Here is a 25,279-nt window from a genome sequence, read left to right as displayed (position 1 = left end):
TGGTGTGGGCTAGGCATCTACTCAGGAGAGGTGGTGTGGGCTAGGCATCAGGAGAGGTGGTGTGGGCTAGTAATCTACTCAGGAGAGGTGGTGGGGACTAGTGATCTCCATCCACAGCCAATCAACAATAGCACTCAGTAAATCACTACCATTCAGTGCTTTTACTTTGAAAATGGAAATGTACCTGCATTATACACACACTACTAAATAATATACACTCATTTATAAATATATACATCAGGTAGATGAAAAAACGTTTTGTGACACCCTTATGACACATCTTGATAGTCGAAACAGGAATGAATGAGTCAATGTGGGTGTTGCACTAAGTGTTAAATGAAATTTCAGTAGATAAAGACCAGACTCCTCGCCAACGCCTTGGGACCCTTACGGGTGAGTAGTCGTGCGTAACAAGCACATGATTGATTGATTGATTGAGAAGGATTTTATGTCCAAACAAGCATCTTCTATCAGGCCATCAAATTCTGGCAAAATCAGCTTTGTTCTGGCTGATACTGGCTGCAATCAAAGGAAGTTCTCGTGTTATGTATGTGTATTTCATTGTACAGTGGTATCATAACATAGATCTATTTGTAAAGCGCACATTCACCTAGAAAGGTATCTTGGCACTAAATAACAGATGATTATGGTTACTCAACTCAATTTCACTCATTTATTCAACCTCAGAAGGATGAAAGGCTGAGTGGACCTGCAGGATTTGAACCTATGCACATGAGGTCAAGCACAGGGCCATACAGTGGGCTAATTAATCCACTAAGCCATCAGACCGGGCTACATGTGTCACAGTTTGCTCCTCCTTTTAACTTGCAGCGTTCCATGGTATATTATCTGTGCCGGGCACCATGGTTCAGGTAAAGGGATCACACTGGATCAGTGCCTGATTCCTGGTTCTCTTTACCTTTTTTTCTCTCTAATGTTCTATATCAGTCAAGACCATTTTCCAAATGAGGATTTAGTGAGCATCTCCTCTTTAATACTGCAGTTGCTTCCTTAGTCCACATTCCCACCCATTGAATCCTGGCTCCTTTTTTCAGCATTTTTCTTTAAACCAGCACCATGCCCACTTCAGCTATCCTTGACCAACTCCAATAGGTATATGAGTATAGTTGGTTGTAATGTAATACCAGTAAGTGGTCTTAGTTTGTGTGCCACTTTTGGAAGAATGTTCCAATCCTTCCACATCGCCATCACGTTTTTCTATATGTGCCAAAAAAATTCTTCATTTGAGCCAGACGCAGAGCTTAATTTGAGCCAGTGGTTTCTGGTGCTTGGCACCCACACTTAATTGTCAACACCAGCACTTGTGACAGTCTGCCACATGGTGGCGCCCTCTGTCTAATCTAGAAATGAGCACAGCAACAGTTGTTTACTAATTCAATATACATAATAAAAATTACTAATACTGCCACCCAAGCCCTTCTGGTAGCTTTGGGGGCCTGGAAAAGTCTGAATTGTCACACTTGTAAGAGTGTGATGGTTAGTAATTGTGTTGGTGCTGTCATTGGCAGAGCACGGGAAGTGCAAGTTGCAGTGGCCTCCTGCCGAGAAGCATGGCGCTTTTTAAACATTTTTAATACAAAATAAGCACTGGTCAACAGTCACTAAATTCATGATATATTTTCTGTATGATTGGTGGTATCATAAACATATACAGTGCACATTTATCACTAATAAAATTAAATCTGGCATTTCTAGTGACTTCTCAGCATATTGTGAATATTTTGTACTCCTCTGTGCCAGTATTTCTCCGCCTTAATATGGTCTAACCTTTTACTCTGTCAGTATCCTGCCCACTAGATAATACCTTACCCCAACACCCATGCCCCCAGCCCTAGGACTAATTGGTTGACCTTGTGCATCTCTATCTCTTTTGTGAATTTCGACAAGCTCCTTTGCACGATTATCACAATTCTCGCACGTCAGGGAGCTGGCCCTGCTGCTGTCCAATCAGGTCGGAATTCTGATAGTCCTAGCCCTCGTCTCCAGTCACTGAAGGGTCACCTCATTAGCACTTTTCACAAAAGTAGGTAAAGAGGCGCACAGTGTCATCATACTAGTCGTGGCAGGTGTGCTTATGATTGTCTTGTCTTACTGTTGCGTTCAAGGGGGGAGATTTACACGCCCTTTGTGACACATTTATGCCGTCATTGCGTCACTTCTGTGGCACAGCGACGGCGTAAACCATGCGCCATGTTGCGCCGTATTTACAACGTGACACATCTAAGGAGATGTGTCACGTTGTAAACCCCTGCACCACATGAAACCTGCGTCAGGTTTCATGTGGGCATTTCGGCACAGGGTGGGCGTTCCCTCACAGGTACGCCTCTACAAGATTTCACTGAGTCACTTTTACGGCAATGCTGTGTCAAAACCCTGCGCCTCCTTGAATCAGGTGTAAAGAGTGACGCAGCATGTTAGGCATAGGGCACACCCGAGCCTTGCTGGAGCCGAGTTGCGCTTACGACGCGACTCCGGCAATCCGCCGCATTTCTGCTGGGGGATGCAACACGCATCTGCCCATCCGTGCACACGGTGCGCTGTATTGTAAATGCGGACCATCAGTGGTGGCGCGCGGGTGGTTTTGCCTGTCGCAAGCGTTCTGGCGCATCCCTGCTGATTAGCAGAGATGCACCAAACCTTGTAAATATGCCCCCATATCTCTACTATGGCGCCCACCTGTACAGGAATTGCTCTAACTACCTTCTTTGGAAGAAGGGGTAGGGACGTACGTCACTGGCAGTGGTAAATTACCCCTCTGGTTTATTTCACCTTTTAGGTTGCCGATTTCAGTTTTGAACCAGGGTACTACGTATTGTCGTTTTAATCCAGTGCCTGCATTCCTCCCTGGTCTCAGGGCAGTCTTCGGGTGTCCAGGGCTCTCTGGCTTCACCTCCCTCCCTATATAACAACCTCATTGATAGGTCCAGTATGTGAAATAATTTTTAGGGACTTGCATAGTGATGTGTTACGTAATAAAAAGTACTCTGGGAGTAACTGTCATTTTACTAGAGCAAGTCACCCATTGGGAACTTTAATCATTTGGTTACTCAAATATCAAAATGGTTATTTACCTGTAGGAGGGGTTTGCAGACTAAAGCTTTCTGGATTCAAATGCTGTGCATTATTCCGCCATCCAGTGGTGGGTCCACAAGAGTCTCCGTTTTATACATGCGCAATACACTTACTAACGGAGATTTTAGCACTTGTTCATTGTCCTATGGTCGGCCGGAGTGTCCAACCACTGGACAGCCCACAGTACAGGGCAACGGGTTAGCGCACTTCAGTCACCCGGACAGCACACAGCACAGGGCAATGGGTCAGCGCACTTCAGCCACCCGGACAGCACACAGCACAGGGCAATGGGTCAGCGCACTTCAGCCACCCGGACAGCACACAGCACAGGGCAATGGGTCAGCCCACTTCAGCCACCCGGACAGCACACAGTACAGGGCAATGGGTCAGCCCACTTCAGCCACCCGGACAGCCCACAGTACAAGGCAATGGGTCAGACCACTTCGGCCACCCGGACAGCACACAGTACAGGGCAATGGGTCAGCCCACTTCAGCCACCCGGACAGCCTAACGTACAGGGCAATGGGTCATCCCACTTCAGCCACCCGGACAGCACACAGTACAGGGCAATGGGTCAGCCCACTTCAGCCACCCAGACAGCCCACAGTACAGGGTAATGGGTCAGCGCACTTCAGCCACCCGGACAGCACACAGTACAGGGTAATGGGTCAGCCCACTTCAGCCACCCGGATAGCACACAGTACAGGGCAATGGGCCAGCGCACTTCAGCCACCCGGACAGCACACAGTACAGGGCAACGGGTCAGCGCACTTCAGCCACCCGGACAGCACACAGTACAGGGCAACGGGTCAGCGCACTTCAGCCACCCGGACAGCACACAGTGCAGGGCGATGGGTCAGACCACTTCAGCCACCCGAACAGCACACACTACAGGGCAATGGGCCAGCGCACTTCAGCCACCCGGACAGCACACAGTAAAGGGCAATGGGTCAGACCACTTCAGCCACCCTGACAGCACACAGTACAGGGCAATGGGACAGCCCACAGTACAGGGTAATGGGTCAGACCACTTCAGCCACCCGGACAGCCCACAGTACAGGGCAATGGGTCAGACCACTTCAGCCACCCGGACAGCACACAGTACAGGGCAATGGGTCAGACCACTTCGCCACCCGGACAGCCCACAGTACAGGGCAATGGGTCAGACCACTTCGCCACCCGGACAGCCCACAGTACAGGGCAATGGGTCTGACCACTTCAGCCACCCGGACAGCACACAGTACAGGGCAATGGGTCATCCCACTTCAGCCACCCGGACAGCACACAGTACAGGGCAATAGGTCAGCCCACTTCAGCCACCCGGACAGCCCACAGTACAGAGCAATCGGTCAGCCCACTTCAGCCACCTGGACAGCCCACAGTACAGAGCAATCGGTCAGCCCACTTCAGCCACCTGGACAGCCCACAGTACAGGGCAATGGGTCAGCCCACTTCAGCCACCCGGACAGCCCACAGTAAAGGGCAATGGGCCAGCCCACTTCAGCCACCCGGACAGCTCACAGTAAAGGGCAATGGGCCAGCCCACTTCAGCCACCCGGACAGCCCACAGTAAAGGGCAATGGGCCAGACCACTTCAGCCACCCGGACAGCACACAGTACAGGGCAATGGGCCAGCCCACTTCAGCCACCCGGACAGCCCACAGTAAAGGGCAATGGGTCAGCCCACTTCAGCCACCCGGACAGCACACAGTACAGGGCAATGGGACAGCCCACTTCAGCCACCCGGACAGCCCACAGTAAAGGGCAATGGGTCAGCCCACTTCAGCCACCCGGACAGCACACAGTACAGGGCAATGGGCCAGCCCACTTCAGCCACCCGGACAGCCCACAGTAAAGGGCAATGGGTCAGCCCACTTCAGCCACCCGGACAGCACACAGTACAGGGCAATGGGCCAGCGCACTTCAGCCACTGGCTGACTTCACTTTGAGTGGGGGCATTTTGCTCTTTCAGAAAAGTACATCTGCACATAAGGGAGCTGCCTTTAATGCCAGTGTTTTCGTTTTTACTTTATAATTACTTAACTGTGCATGATCAGATTCTGATTTCTACCAGATGTTGCACAGGGCACATTCCAGCCCTGTCAGCTTCTGTGTGATATAGTGCTTAATTAGTACATAGATAAGTGCTAGGGCCCTCATTAATGTTACCGTCTTTTTCTCTTGCATGCAATGAATCGCATTCATAACAGCACTCTTGTGTGTCACGCTGGTATGTAGCTTGAGGCTTCCAGTTATACTTGTAGATTAGTTTAGAGACTGTCCTGCTGGTGTGGCTTTCTAGACTGCTTTCAGTGCTCTTGTAAGTTGAAACAATGCAGACATTTTACTATTATATTACTAAGTGGAGCTGTGCTGTTTATTCCAACAGCCATCTTTATTTGCAACCCTGTCTGTCTGTCTACCTATCGATATGTCTTCCTATCTACCAGTCTCATCTTTTTAATCATCTACCTGTCTACATATTTATTCGTCTGTCTGCCAACCTACTTGTCTTTCTACCTTTGTACCACCTATGTACCTGTCTGTCCTTCTATCTATCTATCTATCTATCTATCTATCTATCTATCTATCTATCTATCTATCTATCTATCTATCTATCTATCTATCTATCTATCTATCTATCGCCCTCACTCTATCTATCTATCTATCTATCTATCTATCTATCTATCTATCTATCTATCTATCTATCTATCTATCTATCTATCGCCCTCACTCTATCTATCTATCTATCTATCTATCTATCTATCTATCTATCTATCTATCTATCTATCTATCTATCTATCTGTCTATCTATCTATCTATCTATCTATCTATCTATCTATCTATCGCCCTCACTCTATCTATCTATCTATCTATCTATCTATCTATCTATCTATCTATCTATCTATCTATCTATCTATCTATCTATCTATCTATCGCCCTCACTCTATCTATCTATCTATCTATCTATCTATCTATCTATCTATCTATCTATCTATCTATCTATATCTTTCAGTGCAACTCTACCATCTATTGCGCTGGGAAACCCTTTTTGGGTAGCTGCACGCATTATAAAAATAAATTAACATAACATAACATTTATGCAGCCCTCTCCAGCTATGCAACATTTCAAATAGTCGAAGCCTTGTTTGCATCACTGCTGGAAGCCCTGCCTGGTGCATGGATGTGCTCACTGCTGACAATCTTGTATGAGGTGCTCGGTATGACATCTCTAATGTTAGTAGCTCTGGGTGATTTTTATTGAACATAAGTTGCTCTTATTACAGAAATGGTCGGAGAGCCTTGCTGCAAACAGTGCCTCCCCGCCCTCTTGGTGCCAGGTGTGTGGAGGGCGCGTTCTGCCTGGGTGGCAGTTGTATGGTCTGATCGACCACCTTGGGTAAGACGCTCATGTTGGGTCTCATCATCACTCTATCCTTGTGGATTTGAAGCTGGGGTTCCTGTGCTGTGGGAGCTTGGAGCTCACGTACCCTGAGATGCCACAGGGAAGGCCGCCTTTAGTGTTAGGAACACGAGCCCTGTACTGTGCATCGGTTCGTGTGCTATGCTACCACCAGGATCAGGTTCCACGTATGTGTGGGGCCTGGTCTTGGCAGTGCCCGTGTCTTTGCCATGTCTAGGACTCTCTTGACAGCTGCTGTTTGAGGAAAAAAAAAGAACCTCCTTCTATAACCCCCTTGGGTATGCCACAATGTCTGCCAAATGTAAATTAAGAGGGGCATAGAGAGCCCCTCGTCCAGTAGATAGGTCAGATATTTTAGGGTCGTGGCGCCCTCCATCCAGGGCAGGGAATCTGCTTATGTGGTGCAGCAGTTTCTGATCTTGTACATTCAGCAGTGTCACACTTCCTTGTCGCCGGTCTCCTTGCCTCTGTGAGGACTTCCTTGGTTCTTTGCAGGAGTTCCAAATGTCTACAACCTCTGTCCTCGAGTCAGCGTTTTTGGTTCTTGATGCAACATCTGACCCTTCTGGATGGTAGGTATGCCTTGCTGGCACTGACATGACAAATTTGCTTTTCTGACCAAATGAATATGGTCTCATCCTCTTCTTTTCTTCTCCTCCGGGTGTTGAGGACTGTTTCCTTTCATTCCTGCAGAAATGCAGAAGTTGGTCATTGTTGCATTAGTCCCAGCAAGGATAGAGCCCTGCAATGAACTTTATCTGGGCATCCAGAAATCAATCAATCATAGCATTTGTAAAGTGCACTACTTACCCGTGAGGGTCTCAAGGCGCCGGGGTGGGGAATGCTGCTACTGCTCGAAAAGCCAGGTCTTGAGGAGTCTTCTGAAGGTCTGCTGGTCTTGGGTCTGCCGTAGGTGGATGGGGAGGGTGTTTCAGGTCTTGGTGGCAAGGTGGGAGAACGATCTGCCGTTCTCTCTTCAGATGCGGAGGACTGGGGCGAGGGCAAGGTCGGCGGAGCTGGCGGGTGGGGGTGTAGAAGCTGAGTCGTCAGTTGAGGTATGCTGGTCTGGTGTTGTGGAGTGCTTTGTGTGCGTGGGTGAGGAGCTTGAAGGTTATCCTCTTGTTGACAAGGAGCCAGCGCAGGTCTCTCAGGTGGGGTGTGATGTGGCTGGGGCGAGGGATGTCGAGGATCAGGCGTGCAGAGGTGTTCTGGATGCTTTGGAAGTCGTTTCAGAAGTTTGGCTGAGGCTCCTGCGTAGAAGGCATTTCTGTAGTCCAACCTGCTGCTCCGAGGGCCTGGGTGACCGTTCTTCTCGTTTCAGTGGGTATTCACTTGTAGATCCTACGGAGCATGCGGAGGGTGTTGAAGCAGGAAGAAGAGACAACGTTGACCTGCTTAGTCATGGAGAGGGTGGAGTCGGGGATGACCCCTAAGTTGCGTGCGTGGTCGGTGGGTGTTGGAGCTGTTTCCAGTGCCATCGGCCACCAGGAGTCATCCCAGGCCGAGGGGGTGGATCCGAGGATGAAGCCCTCCGTCTTGTCCGAGTTCAGTTTCAGTCGGCTGTTCCGCATCCATTCGGCGACGGCCTTCATTCCTTCATGGAGGTTGGTTTTGGTGGTGTGGGGGTCCTTGGTGAGGGAGGGGATCAGCTGGGAGTCATCAGCGAAGGAGATGATGTTGAGGTCGTGCAGTCGGGCGACGTGGGTGAGCGGTGCCATTTAAAAATGTGCCATGTAGAAAAGATTGCAGCTGAAGCTTTGCAATGCTGTGCCCTTTTGTTCTCGAGGATCCCAAATGTGATTCCATCACCGAGTGCAAATTTAGGTCCTCTGTATTGTTCACAAGTCCCTGTATAGTGGCGGTCCCGCTGATTTTAGGAAGTCCTTTTTCTTGCATGTGCCTAGACGCAGTTCAACATCTGGCACTGCAAAATTGGTGGCAGTTCCCAAAATATAGAAAGCGAGATGGGGAGGAAGAAGCTTTTCTTGTTAGGCTTGAGGGTGTGGAACTCTTATCCACTCATCCTGAGATTCCCAACCCAACAGATCCTCCTTTAGAAAATTGTAAAAACCAGTTTCTTCTCTATTGACACCCAGTAGATGGGTATTTCCATTTCAGCAATGCTTAGCGCTAAGACGCCCCGGCATATGCGTGCTTTAGAAAGTGCTACTAACTTCCTTTCTTGTCTCTACTCTAATTCTCTTGGTCAAAGAGCCCTGTGTGCCGAGTCCGTTTGGGTGCAATTGAGGATTAGGATCGTAGGTGCTTATTTGCTCCTCTCTATCATGAGCTAGATGAGTTGAATTCGGGAGAAGGAGTATGGAGATGCCCCTGACCAGTCTATTGACAGTGTATTCCCCAGCGACTGATGGCTTGGCTTTCTGGATGCATACCTTTGTGCACATTTTCCCGCGTTGCAAACAGTTGTACGAGAGGAGTTTCCCACCTTCCGAGATCCTATCTACTACCTGTTTTACTTCTCACTCATGTGAGGCATTGACCTGTCAGCTTAGCCTGTCCACTTCTGCCTTTTGGACTCCTGGTAGGTGGATTGCTACTGGTACATGTATCTCTATGGCCATGTCCATGTGTCCTGTTCTAGTGTGGAAAGCATGAGACACCCCGTTTGTTGAGGCAGAACATGGTGGTTGTATTGACCATCTGAACCTGCACTTGTTTACCCCTGGACATGTGACTGGAAAGCTTGTAGGGCTTGGAACAACACCTGAGCTCATTTGGAGTGTGTGTGTTTTACTGCTTCCTCTGGGCTCCATAAGCCTCTGAGGTTCAATCCCCCTGTAAGAGGTCCCCACACAGTGTGGGAGGCATCCATTGCTTTGAATTCTGAGGGAGCTGCTTGTTTGAAATATCTAGTTATTATGAAGTTCTTTGTATTTCACCTCTTAATTTCCTTGTGCATTCTTGCCTGTGACAGCTCCCTGGTGCCTGTGACTCTCTCCTCTGTAGCCGCTCCTACAGTGGTCCCATGTGTACCCTGCATTTGTTATGAGTGGTATGCTTGATGCCATCACACCCACCAGCGTACCCACCACCCTCGCTGTCAGAGGCTCTGCCTTCTGGTAAAAGCAAACTTTCTTTGACAGTGTTAGGATGCTCTTGTCCAAAGGGAATCCTTTCCCTTCTTTGGGTTCAGTCTGGCACCTAGGAATGGCGACATTTGCCAGAAAAAAGGAAAAACCCAGATTGTGTAATGCTCTTATAGTTTGAACAACTTTGCCTTTACCAGCAAAACAAGCATCCTTTAAACCACTGCAGCGAGGCGTTTAGTGAAGACCCTGGGTGCGGTTCACCAAAAGGTAACATGGTGAACTGGTAATGCAGCTTGAGTGCGGTGAACCGCAGGATTCTTTTGTTTCTGTGGTTCATCAGCAGGTGGAAGAATGCATCCCTCAGGTCTATTGTTGCCATATAATCCCCTTTTGCAGATGGAAGATAACTTCCTGCAGAGCTGCATCTGAAAATTCTGCATCTTGAGGAACCTGTTTAGCGCCCGAGGTCTATGATGGGTCTGAGGGACTCGTCCTGTTGTGGGACCAAGAAGTAGATGGAGAAGACACTTATCCCTGTCCCCTGTTTGGAACTATTTCTACAGCCTTTGCTCTGCAGCAGATCTTTCCCTTCCAGCCTGTGGTGCAGCAGATTTTCCCTTCCAGCCTGTGGTGCAGCAGATTTTTACCTTCCAGCCTGTGGTGCAGCAGATCTTTCCCTTCCAGCCTGTGGTGCAGCAGATCTTTCCCTTCCAGCCTGTGGTGCAGCAGATCTTTCCCTTCCAGCCTGTGGTGCAGCAGATCTTTCCCTTCCAGCCTGTGGTGCAGCAGATCTTTCCCTTCCAGCCTGTGGTGCAGCATATCTTTCCCTTCCAGCCTGTGGTGCAGCAGATCTTTCCCTTCCAGCCTGTGGTGCAGCAGATCTTTCTCTTCCAGCCTGTGGTGCAGCAGATCTTTCTCTTCCAGCCTGTGGTGCAGCAGATCTTTCCCTTTCAGCCTGTGGTGCAGCAGATCTTTCCCTTCCAGCCTGTGGTGCAGCAGATCTTTCCCTTCCAGCCTGTGGTGCAGCAGATCTTCCCCTTCCAGCCTTTGGTGCAGCATATCTTTCCCTTCCAGCCTGTGGTGCAGCAGATCTTTCCATTCCAGCCTGTGGTGCAGCAGATCTTTCCATTCCAGCCTGTGGTGCAGCAGATCTTTCCCTTCCAGCCTGTGGTGCAGCAGATCTTTCCCTTCCAGCCTGTGGTGCAGCAGATCTTTCCATTCCAGCCTGTGGTGCAGCAGATCTTTCCATTCCAGCCTGTGGTGCAGCAGATCTTTCCATTCCAGCCTGTGGTGCAGCAGATCTTTCCCTTCCAGCCTGTGGTGCAGCAGATCTTTCCCTTCCAACCTGTGGTGCAGCATATCTTTCCCTTCCAGCCTGTGGTGCAGCAGATTTTTACCTTCCAGCCTGTGGTGCAGCAGATCTTTCCCTTCCAGCCTGTGGTGCAGCAGATCTTTCTCTTCCAGCCTGTGGTGCAGCAGATCTTTCCCTTCCAGCCTGTGGTGCAGCAGATCTTTCCATTCCAGCCTGTGGTGCAGCAGATCTTTCCATTCCAGCCTGTGGTGCAGCAGATCTTTCCCTTCCAACCTGTGGTGCAGCATATCTTTCCCTTCCAGCCTGTGGTGCAGCAGATCTTCCCCTTCCAGCCTTTGGTGCAGCATATCTTTCCCTTCCAACCTGTGGTGCAGCATATCTTTCCCTTCCAGCCTGTGGTGCAGCAGATTTTTACCTTCCAGCCTGTGGTGCAGCAGATCTTTCCCTTCCAGCCTGTGGTGCAGCAGATCTTTCCCTTCCAGCCTGTGGTGCAGCAGATCTTTCCATTCCAGCCTGTGGTGCAGCAGATCTTTCCCTTCCAACCTGTGGTGCAGCAGATTTTTACCTTCCAGCCTGCGGTGCAGCAGATCTTTCCCTTCCAGCCTGTGGTGCAGCAGATCTTTCCCTTCCAGCCTGCCGTGCAGCAGATCTTTCCCTTCCAACCTGTGGTGCAGCAGATTTTTACCTTCCAGCCTGCGGTGCAGCAGATCTTTCCCTTCCAGCCTGTGGTGCAGCAGATCTTTCCCTTCCAGCCTGTGGTGCAGCAGATCTTTCCCTTCCAGCCTGTGGTGCAGCAGATCTTTCCCTTCCAGCCTGTGGTGCAGCAGATCTTTCCCTTCCAGCCTGTGGTGCAGCAGATCTTTCCCTTCCAGCCTGTGGTGCAGCAGATTTTTACCTTCCAGCCTGTGGTGCAGCAGATCTTTCCCTTCCAGCCTGCAGTGTAGCAGATCTTTCTCTTCCAGCCTGTGGAGCAGCTGATCTAATTTGCTGTGTGTCTTGGCTTTGCCTTGATGTCAGGTGGTGGTTTTGTGAGCTCCCTGCAGCATCAGTGCTGCATGATGCGCAGTATTTGGATCTTTCTCCGAGAGGGTAGCAGTGTTTCCAACAAGAACAAGCATTGGTAATGCATTGGCTTTGCCTATGTAATTAATAAAGAGCTTTTTTCATCAATCATTGTCCAGGAGAAGGAAAGGATTTCCTGACAGATAACATGGGAGAGGAGAGGATGTGACGCAGTGCCAGAGCTGCTGACTCAAGAGCTGGGGATCCTGCTCGAGTCTCCGCGGCACCACGTAACAACCTGTGATTCTATGCAAATTACTTAATCTCTCCGGGTGATAAATTGTTATGTAAATTATGCTGCAAGAGTAAGTGACAAATCTTTATGGAAATATAGTTCCACCAAAGCCGGTGTTAACAGTATTTTGGTAGCGGGAAGCTGATCAGACAAGCAGACGAGGAACAAGCATTGGTAAATGCAGGAAATAAATTATAGAAATGGAGAAAAGGTAAGTGGCACGCTCAGGAACCAATGAGAAACAAGGAAAGAGAGGAGGCAGGATGCAACTCCCTTTTAAGTTTATATTGAAAACAATAGATTTCCCAAGCACAGCGCTGTGTAGGAGGTAACCAAAAAAGAATTCAGACGGCTCCTCCTGGAGTTTCTTTCTGTAGGTATCAGCAGCCGTCTTTACCATTGTGTAATAAAACAGCGACGTCATCGAGTGGCGATGGTCTCGAGGGGTTGGCGTCTGCCATCCTTCTTCTGAGGTGTCAGATTCAAAGGTTCCTTGCTGAAAAGGGCTTACCTTAAAGTTTTCTTTGTACTTGAAGGTTTCATCTTCCAGGTCTTCCGCTGGTTCTGACATCGTCATCAGCTCCAGTTCCTGTCTCGTTTTCTCCTTTAACCCCTTCACTGCGGCGGCTATTCCGCCGCAGTGCTAATGGAGAGGTGGGGCCGCGCGGCGGTCCCGTGCTCGTGACGGAACCGCTCCGTCACGGCACGCGGGTGAGCTGTGCTTGTGACGGAACGGTTCCGTCACGGCCCTGCCCACGCTTCAGAACGTCAGCGCAGGCGCGGAATTTGCATCGCGCAGGCGTGGCGAGCGGGCCGTGACGGAACCGTTCCATCACCAGCACAGCCCACCCGAGGCTCGTGATGGAACGGTTCCATCACGAGCATGGGAGGGGTTAAGGACTGGAGGGGAATTCTCCAGACCTTCATGGAGTCGTTGACGCCTCCTTTTCCTTTTCGGTGCCAAAGGTTTCGCGTTGCAGGATTCCTTCTCCCTCCCTTGCTCTTGATTGCCATTCAGAGTCGAGGCCGGTTCTAAGGGTTTGCCACCTGCGGATCCCTGGGTTTTATATCAGAGGGGTCTGTGGGCTTGAGCTTGCCCTCCACCACCATGGCTTTTGGTGTTGGTGTGGACTGGGGGGGTCCAATGCTCTCTGCTCTGCCTCTGGTTGCCCCTGAGGTGTTACCTTGTTTTTCTGGACGTTAGTGTCCTGCGCCGTTGATCTCCTCAACATTTTCTCCCTTCCAGCATCCGGACATCTCAGTGTCATCGCTGTAGACCTCAATTTCCTTCCTTGGAGTATGCTTCTGTGCCATGGCATAGTGCGCCCTTCTGTGCTTGAGTGAGCCTTGAGTGTTTTCAGCTGGAATTCAGCACAGGCGCTGCAGCCTCTGTTTCATGGTTCTTTGGTAGGCAGAGGTTACACCAGGTAATGCGCCCCATGGCCCACCTACATTCCCAGCTGCATGTGGCCAATAGCCCAGTGAGGTTTATGGGTGAAATCCCAAGGTTTTTGGTGGGAATCAGCAATTTTCCTCGGCCTCCTTTGGTACTTGTTCTTCGGTGGTGAAGAAGTCTGGTGTTTTGTGCGTGAATAAAATACATTTAGGAAAGAAAATACCAATACATACCTAAACAATCGGCAGTGAACCAGTGAGTATAGATACCATAAAGAATACATTTAGTTTAACAGTGTTTAAATGTTTTATTTTATTTATTTGTTCATTTCGTATTATATTTCATATTCATCTTTAAACATTGACTTCTGTAAAATTCATATAGTCAGAATACACAATTTCTCAATAGATACAGTAACCAACAATGTCATGGCTAAGCAATATAGTCGATCCTACGCGCGTTTCGGCTGACACTTCTAAGGTGCTGCCGCCATGTATGCGCACCGTTTCCATCTTGTTTCCAGACTCCTTTGAAAACTGTATATTGCTTAGCCATGACATTGTTGGTTACTGTATCTATTGAGAAATTGTGTATTCTGACCATATGAATTTCACAGAAGTCAAACACTGTTAAACTAAATGTATTCTTCATGGTATCTATACTCACTGGGTCACTGCCGATTGTTTTGGTCCGAATTGGTATTTTCTTTCCTAAATGTATTTTATTCACACGTGATTTAATTACCCCGGTTTAGGATTTACAGTCGGGGTACGCCTTTTTCTTTACATATGAAGTCTGGTGTTTTGACCATTAATCTGACTTCTTTCTTTTGCTCGTCCGGGACCTCTCCGTTGCATCCAGACCAAGTAGCAGAAAAGAAGATCTGAAGATGGCAACCAAAAAACAAGAGAAGTATAGAAAACAGAGCAATACCAGACCCAACCAATACATGGAAGACTGATGCACAGGCCCATTTACCAACCAACTATTGATGAGACAAACTGTAGCAATGAATGGCGGCAGCTTTATTGGAGCAAACAATGAAGGTGGCCACTCGCAGGCGGTTACACATTGTTAATCATATTTAAGAAAATAGAATAGTAATGTAAAGTGTATTGCTAATAATAATCATTGTCCTTAGGTTGAACCACTTGAGTATTTTTGTCTTCAATTCTGTTTTTGGTTCTCCCACCAACAGGTTCTAGGCTTCGCTCACTAACCATCAGCTAGCCCATAATCGCCAGCCGCCAGGAAGGTTGGGGCTGCGAGCGGGGTGTGTTCTTCGGGGGTTAACCCATCCTTTTCTTTTCCAGATGGCCATAGCATTTGCCGTCCTAAGCCTGCTTTGTTATCTGATGCCCTCCCTTGGGCCAATTCGTGAGTTGGGGTCTTTATTCTGAATAGCCTGATTGCCCTTTCCTGTTTCCCTCCTGCGGCTGATTACCTTTTTGATCATGCCCTTTATTCCCATTGTCCTGGAACCAGTGGTTAGAAAATGTTGTTGCAGCCAAGTGGAGGATTCGTGCTTACCCAGAAGAGGCGGCCCCCTTTATCCATACTTTTTTGGTGTTTTCCAGTGACTGATTGGCCTGCTAGAACCAATCTCAACAGATGGCCCATCTGTGAACCATGACCTTTTTATCGCTCTTCCACCTTGGTGACCTGGCCCCTCCCCAACTTCCAGCGCCTCTTTAAGCGAATTTCACTGCTGGCTTTGTGCTCCTTTGTCCTTGGAGCAAGCAGACTTCAGCGGCCATTTTCTGAATTTAGCTCTAGAGCATTCCGCCGGGTTATGGCTTGGGCGCCCTGAGCTGGGCCTTCACTCAACCATCAGCAATATGTCATCGGCATATAGTGATATAATACCCCATGGTCGTCAGATAATATACACTCATCTCTGAGGGCCCGATTCACAGAATGAACTTAAGACACAGTCCTAAACTTACTACTATTTTGGTATTCACAGAATGCACTTACTACTTTTGGCATTCACAGAAGGAACTTACTACTTTTGGTATTCACAGAAGTTAGGATTTTGTCTTAAGTTTGTCTTAAGACAAACTTAACACAGACTTAAGACAGACTTAAGGCCGACTTAAGTTAGGATTTTGTCTTAAGTCTCTCTTAAGTCTGTCTTAAGACACATTTAAGACAAAATCCTAACTTCTGTGAATACCAAAAGTAGTAAGTTCATTCTGTGAATACCAAAAGTAGTAAGTGCATTCTGTGAATGCCAAAAGTAGTAAGTGCATTCTGTGAATACCAAAAGTAGTAAGTTCATTCTGTGAATACCAAAAGTAGTAAGTTCATTCTGTGAATGGCAAAAGTAGTAAGTTCATTCTGTGAATGCCAAAAGTAGTAAGTGCATTCTGTGAATACCAAAAGTAGTAAGTTCATTCTGTGAATACCAAAAGTAGTAAATTCATTCTGTGAATGGCAAAAGTAGTAAGTTCATTCTGTGAATGCCAAAAGTAGTAAGTGCATTCTGTGAATACCAAAAGTAGTAAGTTCATTCTGTGAATACCAAAAGTAGTAAGTTCATTCTGTGAATGGCAAAAGTGGTAAGTTCATTCTGTGAATGCCAAAAGTAGTAAATTCATTCTGTGAATACCAAAAGTAGTAAGTTCATTCTGTGAATACCAAAAGTAGTAAGTTCATTTTGTGAATGCCAAAAGTAGTAAGTTCATTCTGTGAATACCAAAAGTAGTAAGTTCATTCTGTGAATGCCAAAAGTAGTAAGTTCATTCTGTGAATACCAAAAGTAGTAAGTTCATTCTGTGAATGCCAAAAGTAGTAAGTGCATTCTGTGAATACCAAAAGTAGTAAGTTCATTCTGTGAATACCGAAAGTAGTAAGTTCATTCTGTGAATGGCAAAAGTAGTAAGTTCATTCTGTGAATACCAAAAGTAGTAAGTTCATTCTGTGAATGCCAAAAGTAGTAATTGTATTCTGTGAATACCAAAAGTAGTAAGTGCATTCTGTGAATACCAAAAGTAGTAAGTTCATTCTGTGAATGGCAAAAGTAGTAAGTTCATTCTGTGAATGCCAAAAGTAGTAAGTGCATTCTGTGAATACCAAAAGTAGTAAGTTCATTCTGTGAATACCAAAAGTAGTAAGTTCATTCTGTGAATGGCAAAAGTAGTAAGTTCATTCTGTGAATGGCAAAAGTAGTAAGTTCATTCTGTGAATACCAAAAGTAGTAAGTTCATTCTGTGAATACCAAAAGTAGTAAGTTCATTCTGTGAATGCCAAAAGTAGTAAGTTCATTCTGTGAATACCAAAAGTAGTAAGTTCATTCTGTGAATACCAAAAGTAGTAAGTTCATTCTGTGAATACCAAAAGTAGTAAGTTCATTCTGTGAATGCCAAAAGTAGTAAGTTCATTCTGTGAATGCCAAAAGTAGTAAGTTCATTCTGTGAATACCAAAAGTAGTAAGTTCATTCTGTGAATACCAAAAGTAGTAAGTTCATTCTGTGAATGGCAAAAGTAGTAAGTTCATTCTGTGAATACCAAAAGTAGTAAGTTCATTCTGTGAATGCCAAAAGTAGTAAGTGCATTCTGTGAATGCCAAAAGTAGTAAGTTCATTCTGTGAATACCAAAAGTAGTAAGTTCATTCTGTGAATGGCAAAAGTAGTAAGTTCATTCTGTGAATGGCAAAAGTAGTAAGTTCATTCTGTGAATGGCAAAAGTAGTAAGTGCATTCTGTGAATGGCAAAAGTAGTAAGTTTAAGATTGAGTCTTAAGTTTAAGATTGAGTCTTAAGTTTAAGATTGAGTCTTAAGTTCATTCTGTGAATCAGGCCCAGTGTCTATATCTGATTACTTGCACCAGAGGTTCATTCACCAGAGCAAATGCGAAGGGTGACCTTTGGAAGTCCTCTTCGTAGGAGATAACTAGAAGGAAGTCTGTCCTTCCTTTTTCTGGCCTGTGTAGGTTAAATCCAATAGATCACAGGATAATAAATTTAATATTGAACTGTCCTTGAGTTACTTTAATTTTGCAGATTTTTACTTATCACACATTTACTCTTAAATGTAACCAATGCATTTATTATACAATTATTTGTTTTTGTGCTGGAGAAAGCATATTTGCAAGAGCACTAGAAAGTAGTACTCTTAAGTCTATCGTTTTTAAAAACAAGCAAATGCTCTACTTGCTTTTCCACAGATGGACTGATTTTTTGTTTCTGGTGCATTTTGGCAGGCCACATGCCTGCATAGCCTTGCTGTGAAATACTTTCCATATGGGTTTTTTCAAGCAGGCGGATAAAGTTTCTGAAGCTTCTAACTTCATTGATCACCTGATATAGGGTGAATGTTACACTGAGGTTCATGTGTTTTGCAGGGAGAATGTGTATCAGAGACGCTTCAGCATTGTGAAGAGTCTAATATTTAGAGGAAGTCATATTGGTCACTCTGAATTTCTACAAAATCAAGAATAACCAAGGGGCATATTAACAACGGCCAGTGATAATTATCGATGGCCGTGCTTAGCGATAATTATATTATCGCAGGCTATCTCTGGAATGTATCGCCCTGGTAGCCCGTTATTAACAACGTGTTACTCCAGGAGATAGCGAGGTTATCGCCCTTTTGCAGGGAACATCCTTTTCCAGCGATGTTCCCTGCAAAATGGCGATAACCTTGCTGATACGACCCACAGGTTTGTATCAGCATAATCCACCCCAATGTTAGGGATAGGTAAGTCTGCATTTTAGCAGAAGTTAGTTTTGGGAGAAAACAGCGGTTTTCTCCAAAAACTAACTTGTGCTAAAATGCTGGGGCAGCCTTGTAAATATCGTGATATGAACATCTGCGATATTTGCAAGGTTGTCCATCCGGGGTACGCCCAGTGATGCCCACTTTGCAACTCATTACAGATGCAAAGGGAGGCGTTGGGAAAAAGGGTGCTAACATGCGATTATGCATGTTAGCACCCTCTTGTAAATAGGGTGATGTTATGTTATGTTAATAGTATCTTGTAAAGCGCACGTACACCGTCAGGTTTCATGGTGCTGAGTCAGGTGTGAGCAGGGACCGCAGAGGACTATACGTGGGCCTGTGTGAACAACCACGTTTTTAGCAGTCTTCTAAAATCTAAGAGTTTACTCCAGGCCCGGATCTCCAAAGGGAAGGAGTTCCAAAGTCTGGCCAATATTGCAAATCTGCGACCTCCTTGGCAGAGATAAAGCCATTGTAAATATGCCCCCAAGTGTGCACCTCATACACTGATGAAAGCGAAATCATTGGTAGCCTGTTACGCAGCATCGCACAGGTTCTCACAGGTTAATATTCCATAGATGTTGCAATGAAAGTTTCAGAGTGTCGCATGACCAAAACATTTAAATACAATTGCAAATTCCATTTCTCTGCTGAGATGTGTCCTTCATCAACCTATCCTGGGTGGCTGAACTTTGCAAAAATGCTTGTTTATTACTCCTATTGTAATACATACCCCCAACACCTTCTGCTCCCCTATGTGCGTCCTTGAGGTGGTCGTACACCCCTTCCACTGAGACTTGAAAATGTCACGGAGGACGGTGAGTCCAGAGGGCTGGTTAACGTTGATGTTGAGTACTGTCGGCTTGGAGGCGTCGGTGGCCACCGCGACCCCATTCACTCGCACGACACTGGAAGGCATGGCGTCCACCTAGAAGGAGAAAGCAGTGTATGGTGGTTAACACAAGCCCAAGTCAAACCGGGTGAACATTGAACCAGTCAAGTTTAGGAATGAACAGCTGGAAGGCAGACTGTGAGCACCCAGACCATGGGAGAAGCACAGTGACGCGATCGAGCCGAGACCCATTCGGACATTTACAAAACTTGACTGCCAACTAGAACATGGATGGCCCTGGTGTGGATTTAACCAGGTGGAATCTAAAGAATGGGCTGTGGAGGGGTGGCATGGCAGAGCAGTCTGTAAAGTATCAATTAAATGCTCTTCTACTTCAATTACATTGGTCAGGGACTTCTTTCAAACGCCTTTTTTTGGGTCTGGCGTTATCCAAGTCCTTTTGATGTTAGTAAATTATATGTATAATATCCTTATATATAGGGGCTTTGAGCTAGCCTCTTCTTTCTTTGGTCTGTTGTAATGTAATTCAAATTTTTTTGCTTTTACCCTTCACAGCATACAACCTGGGGTCGCTCCCCACAGCCCCTGGCCCTTGCTGAGAGCGTTCTGCTGCTTACATTGCGCCATTGCCTAAGATTGTTCTCCTCACTGCTGCCTGCATTTTGTAGCGTGCTGCTCGTTTTAGCATTGTTTTCATAGTAGCGCCTGCATTGCCTCATTACTGCTTAAATTACCCGCCTCGCGTAACGCTCGCTTTAATTGTGAACCTGTTGCATTAATTGCTGAATTATTGTGATCGTGCCTCTGCCCACGAAGTTTTTCACTGTTGTTGGCCCAACCGGTTCCGGTTTTTGATTCTGTAGCCATTTTGTTGTTGTTGTGCCTCGGAGCCCGTCATTAATGTTAAATGTCTTTCTCTATCAACTCCCAAGTATGTTCCACCTCCCTCAGCGTCAGTCAATGTGTTGTAACTTATAGAACTCATCTGTCTCCCCCTTTTACCACGCGCACCCACTTTCATGTGGCGAACTGCAGCTCACGCTCTACCGGCACGCAACTCAAGAACAGAGGTCCTACACACAACGTGTGACAATGCTCACCTCTCCCTATGTTTTCATCCCATCCCTCTTCCTACCTTCCTTTGTGTTTCTGGCTATCTCCACCTACATCCAAGGTACAGGGTCCATTCTACCTCCCCCTATGGTTTTTTAATAACCTAATTTTATTAGGTTTAACATCACAAGGTACCATCCATTGGAAAGAAAGTAATATCATCACATTCATGTCAGAACAAATTATTACACAGTTGCAGCCATAAGTATCAACATCTTCCTCCCGGTGAAAATTAATGGTATGACCGCCATACACCCCATATCGTTTTGTGTTTTTGAGGGCAGCTTCTTATTCTTACCTCATAAACTCATACATTGGTTTTTCCTGCCGTGCACACCAGTCCGCTCCCCTTCTCCAGAGGAGGGTTCTAGCCAGTTCCAGCTTCGAGCAATATCCCTTTTGGCCACAATGAAGGCCACTCCTATGAGGATTCTTTTGACTCTCAGCCCCCAATTTCCTCCCCGCGACCCAGCAGTGCCACCTGGGGACTCAAGTTTATGCGGTGACTCAGCATCTCGGAGATCTTCTACCCCAACCTGCCCCAAAAAGGTAATAAGGACCAGACCACATGAAAGAAGTCAACACCAGGGAAAGAACATCTCGCACATGCGGCCTGAGTCACACGGCTCACACGCTGAAACTGGTGGGGGTCAGACATGTCACATGGAGATAGCTGGTTTGGATCATCTGAGGCCTTGAGGAGTTTGCCTGTTTGGGCCAAGCATCCAGCCCTCCAGTCATCATCATCAAGCTCACCCACCCAGACCTCCCATCTCTGTCGGGGAAAGAGGAACTGGTCCGGGCATTGATCAACAGGGAGCCAGAAATCATTGATATAACTCCTTTACACACTCAACCTATCATCAGCGTGGCTTCAAGGGGACTGTATTCAGGGTTCTGGTCATCTACTTGGAGGTGGACCATCAAAGCGTGACACAACTACAGATACCGAAAGAACTGTGTGTGGGAGAGACTGTACTGAGCTCGCATTTCCTACAAGGACATCAACGCCGCCCCTCTGCGAACATCTCCTACTTAAGTGACTCCTATGCGGTTTCACTGGGCGATAGCCAGAAACCCCAACACCTGCTCAAGCCATGTACCCTGTCACAGTGGTGTCATGTCCGTAAGGCGGTGATTCCAACAGATAAAACGCAAAGACGTTCTCCAACAAAGCAGTGTCCCTTGGTTAGAAGAGGGAGTTGATAGAGGTATCGGGTTGCCATAACGCTGGCCAAAGAGACCATCAAGACCAATGAGGTGCAGCTCAAGCCGCTATGCCAGATCCTCCCATGCCCCTGTAAACCACTCACTGACTGGGACCAGGTGTGCAACAAGGTACTAGACGTAAACATCAGGCATGCCAAGGTCGCCATCGAAAAGGATACAGGTTCCATTCAACCTCCCCCTATGTTTTTGTATAACCATATTTGATTAGGTTTATCATCACAAGGTATCGTTCATTGATAAGAAGGTAGTATCATCACATTTGTGTCAGAGGCCACCTGGTGTCGCCCCCGCCCAAAAGGAGGCTGCCATTTTTTAAAGTTATGGATCGGAACCAGGTCCAAGAGATCAGATGGGGAAAGTTCGTCAGAATATAGAGATATTGTGGGAGACACATAATTTAGAAAACAGCCATTCGTCCTATTGGATTTAATGGCAGGCGGTCCAACCTACACAAGTTTTTATCTATAACTGATGCAAGGAGTTGCATCGCACCGGTATCTCAGGGCACCCCAGTGTCAGAGTGTAAGTGCTCCCGGTGTAAATTGTTATTGTGATTGGGTATACACGATTGGCACATTTGTATCACCAAGAAGTCCCTAGTAAAGTGCACTGGGTGTGCCAGGGCTGGTAATGACAAATGCTACTAGTGGGCCTGCAGCACTGATTGTGCCACCCACATGAGTAGCCCCAAAATGGTGTCTCAGGCCTGCCACCGCAGTGCCTGTGTGCAGTCCTTGAACTGCCATGTCCTCCTGGTCAGTGTCCCCACTGACCATGCCTAGCCCTTCCCCTTCTGTGCACATTGGTCACCCCATGGAAGGCCCAAGGTACCCCCCTGGGCAGGGTGCAGTGTATGTGATAGGTAGAGCATGTACTAGTGCAGGTGACATGCTCTGGTAGTGAATTACAGCCATTTTCGTTTTTCATTATTGTAAGGCTATCTTGCTTCATAGGCTATCATGGGTGATGCTGGCTACAGTGCCTACCAGCATATCTTTCCATAGGAGCAAGATAGGACATACAAGTCTGGTATCCCTGAACTCAGAATTTAATAACACATCTTTTAGGAAAGGTTGTTTTTAAATCCTGTGTTTGAGAACAGCACTTTTAGAAAGTTGCTGTTCTCTTGTCTGACCTTTCTGTGTGCCTTGGCCTGTTTGTGAATTGACTGTCTGGTTTGAGAGTGACAGGGGCTGGGGAGCCCCCAGGAGGCTGGCTGAGTCAGCCCTAGGCTGAATGACTGCATCTGCATCTTGAGTGGTGGGAGGGGATAGCACCTGGGCCTGAATAGGGCTGTGCCTGCCTTCCACAATGCTGGCTCCACCTACTGCTGGGCGGCTTACGACCCTGCCCCTCTCTCTGAAAGGAAAGGAGAAGAAAGAAAAACAAAGTGCTCAAGGAACACCCAGAACTGGTTCAGACCGGGCACAGAGCCCTCCTGCAAAAAGGGAACAAAGACTTTTAGGGGTATAAGTACAGGACCCCTTACTACAGAAAATTAGATCATCCTGGAATCAATAAAGAACCTCTGCCAAGGAGAAAGATGGAAGACTGAAGAAGAAGGACTGCCCTGTTGTGTGATGCTGGACTGACCTGCAGTTGCTTTGCTGCCAAGGAGAGGGGAAGGACTTTGCTTTGTGCTGTGTCCCCTTGCTTGAAGGAATCTCCAAGGGCCTGAGAAGAGCTGGCTCCCTGTTAAGAAGTCCCAGGAACTAAAGGACTTCACCCCCAGCTTCCCTGAACTCTGCTGACAGAGTTCTGTCCTTCCTGGAGTGCGTGGCTCATGTGTGGTGCCTCTGGAAGTTGTACCTGTGTTAGGAAGCTGGAAACTAAGATTTGAGAGACTTTCTGCAAGTTTGGTCGCATCGTTCGCTTGCGGAGCGCATCCCCGACAGTGCGAGGAAATTGCCGCCACTACGGAGGTTGAGATCATCGCAGCGCCTGTTGCCACTGCCTGTGACGTTGCATCATTTGTTTGCGGGAAGATTACCATCGCTGCGAGCTTCGTCGCAGAGCCGGTCATCGCTGGGTGAGATCGCTGCACCGCTTGCTTGCGGACCGCATCACGTCGCTGCGAGCATCGTCGCAGAGCCATCGCATCGAGGAGCTGCGCGAGGAAGATCACCGCTGGACCACTCATCGTCGCCCCGGAGATCGTCGCAGCCCCCGAAGATCCACGCATCGTGCCTTTGCAAGCATTCCTATGGAACCTCCGCACCGGAATTCATACAAGGTATCGCCTCCCTCCCCATACAGACCGGATTTGTCGCAACACGCCCGCTACATCCAGTTGGGTTGTCGCATCGCCTCCCCAAGGTCTCACGAGTGACGCATCGCTTGTTTTCCACCGCACCAGCTTCTGTTTTGGAACTTTGTCGCAACTAAAGGTACTGTGACGCAACTGTGAACTTTTCACACAACTGTGGATTATTCTATCGCAACTAAAAGAACATTTTTGGAACCATATTCTTGAACTGTGTATGTTAGATTTTTGTCGTTTTGGTCTTGTATAGTTTAGATTAAAATACCTTTATTTTTCTAAACTGTTGTAGAGTCAGTTTGTGGTGTTTTCACTGTGTTACTGTGAGTGTTGGTACAAATACTTTACACATTGCCTTTGATAAGCCTGACTGCTTGTGCCAAGCTCCCAAGGGGTGAGCAGATGTTATCTAAAGAGTGTTTCCTCATTACCCTGACTAGAAGCAAGGGTCCCTATTTGGACAGTGGTACCTACCCCTGCCAACTAGAGACCCCAAGTTCTAACACTGTCTGTCTCTGGTCTGTCCCTACCTCTGTCCGTCTGTCTCTGGTCTGTCCCTCTCTGTCTGCCTCTAGTCTGTCCCTTTGTCTGTCTGTCTTTGGTCTTTCCCTATCTCTGTCTGTCTGTCTCCGGTCTGTCTCTTGTCTTGTCTGTCTCTTGTCTGTCTCTTGTCTTGTCTGTCTCTTATCTTGTCTATCTCTCGCATCTTTAATAATGTGAGACCTATTGCATTGCAAATGCTTGTTTCACATGGTGTGTGGATGCTCCCATGTAAATAGATATTGTGGGAAGATGTGTGAGCCCCTTGAAAGTACGAATCTATGTACACCAGAGAGATGTCTGCTGGAGTTAGGATGATGGATGAATGAAATCCGGCCTGCGCGTGCCCATCTCCTGTCTCCCTTGAGAGCCAAGTCGATGACAATAGGTCTCGCTGGCGACAGCGCTTTGCGCTGCCCGCCAGGTGCGAGACCTAAAAAGTGATACACTGTGGCAAGGGCTCTTTGTAAGACCCGCAAAATTCGAAGGGATGGACCCTCCTTGCCGCTGCTGCGAACATGTTTACCCCTGTCCTGAAGTCACCACGTTTCCATTCCTGAACTTTTCTTTTACGTACAGACAGTGCATTTTGGGGTTTATACTAGCTACTCATTTTAATTGAGCCAGCTGCACCAACAACCTGTTCATATGTAAAAGCAATAGTGGGCAGTACGAAGAGTTGTCACAATAGCCAGTTTAAGTCGTAAAACGCAGGCGCAGGTTATTAGCAGCGCGCTCCGAAGCCAATCTGTTATTAGCTCATCTAGCCAAATGTTTCGGAGCATTCTGGGACTTGCAGTTCCGAGTTTGTAATAAAGTATGATGAACCACAAAGTTAAACATGAAAAAAACAGTGTGTGGTGGGTGGTGCATGTCGTGTGTGTGTGTGGGGGGGTCTGACACTGATGCAGCGTGAGGACTGGAGAAGACTCTGGTGGACATTGTGAAGAGTTCATATGAGGTGAGTAATCAGTGCGCAGTGTGGAGAA

At 47.2% G+C, this 25,279-nt stretch overlaps 1 protein-coding gene across 2 annotated transcripts in view; it reads right to left on the bottom strand.

The window, feature by feature from the left end:
- Positions 1–25,279, bottom strand: part of LOC147736574 (transmembrane protein 176B-like) — a 102,639-nt gene that overhangs the window by 60,919 nt on the left and 16,441 nt on the right. For both annotated transcript variants that reach the window (XM_086953317.1, XM_086953316.1), the window contains exon 2: positions 19,028–19,222. In XM_086953317.1, the coding sequence (XP_086809443.1) occupies positions 19,028–19,213 (186 nt within the window). In that variant the 5' untranslated portion in view covers positions 19,214–19,222. The remainder of the gene's footprint in view (positions 1–19,027; positions 19,223–25,279) is intronic.

Source organism: Lissotriton vulgaris, chromosome 1_2 (assembly GCF_964263255.1).
Source record: "Lissotriton vulgaris chromosome 1_2, aLisVul1.2, whole genome shotgun sequence".
NCBI classification, from domain to species: domain Eukaryota; kingdom Metazoa; phylum Chordata; class Amphibia; order Caudata; family Salamandridae; genus Lissotriton; species Lissotriton vulgaris.
This window is presented reverse-complemented; position numbering and strand designations above follow the sequence as displayed.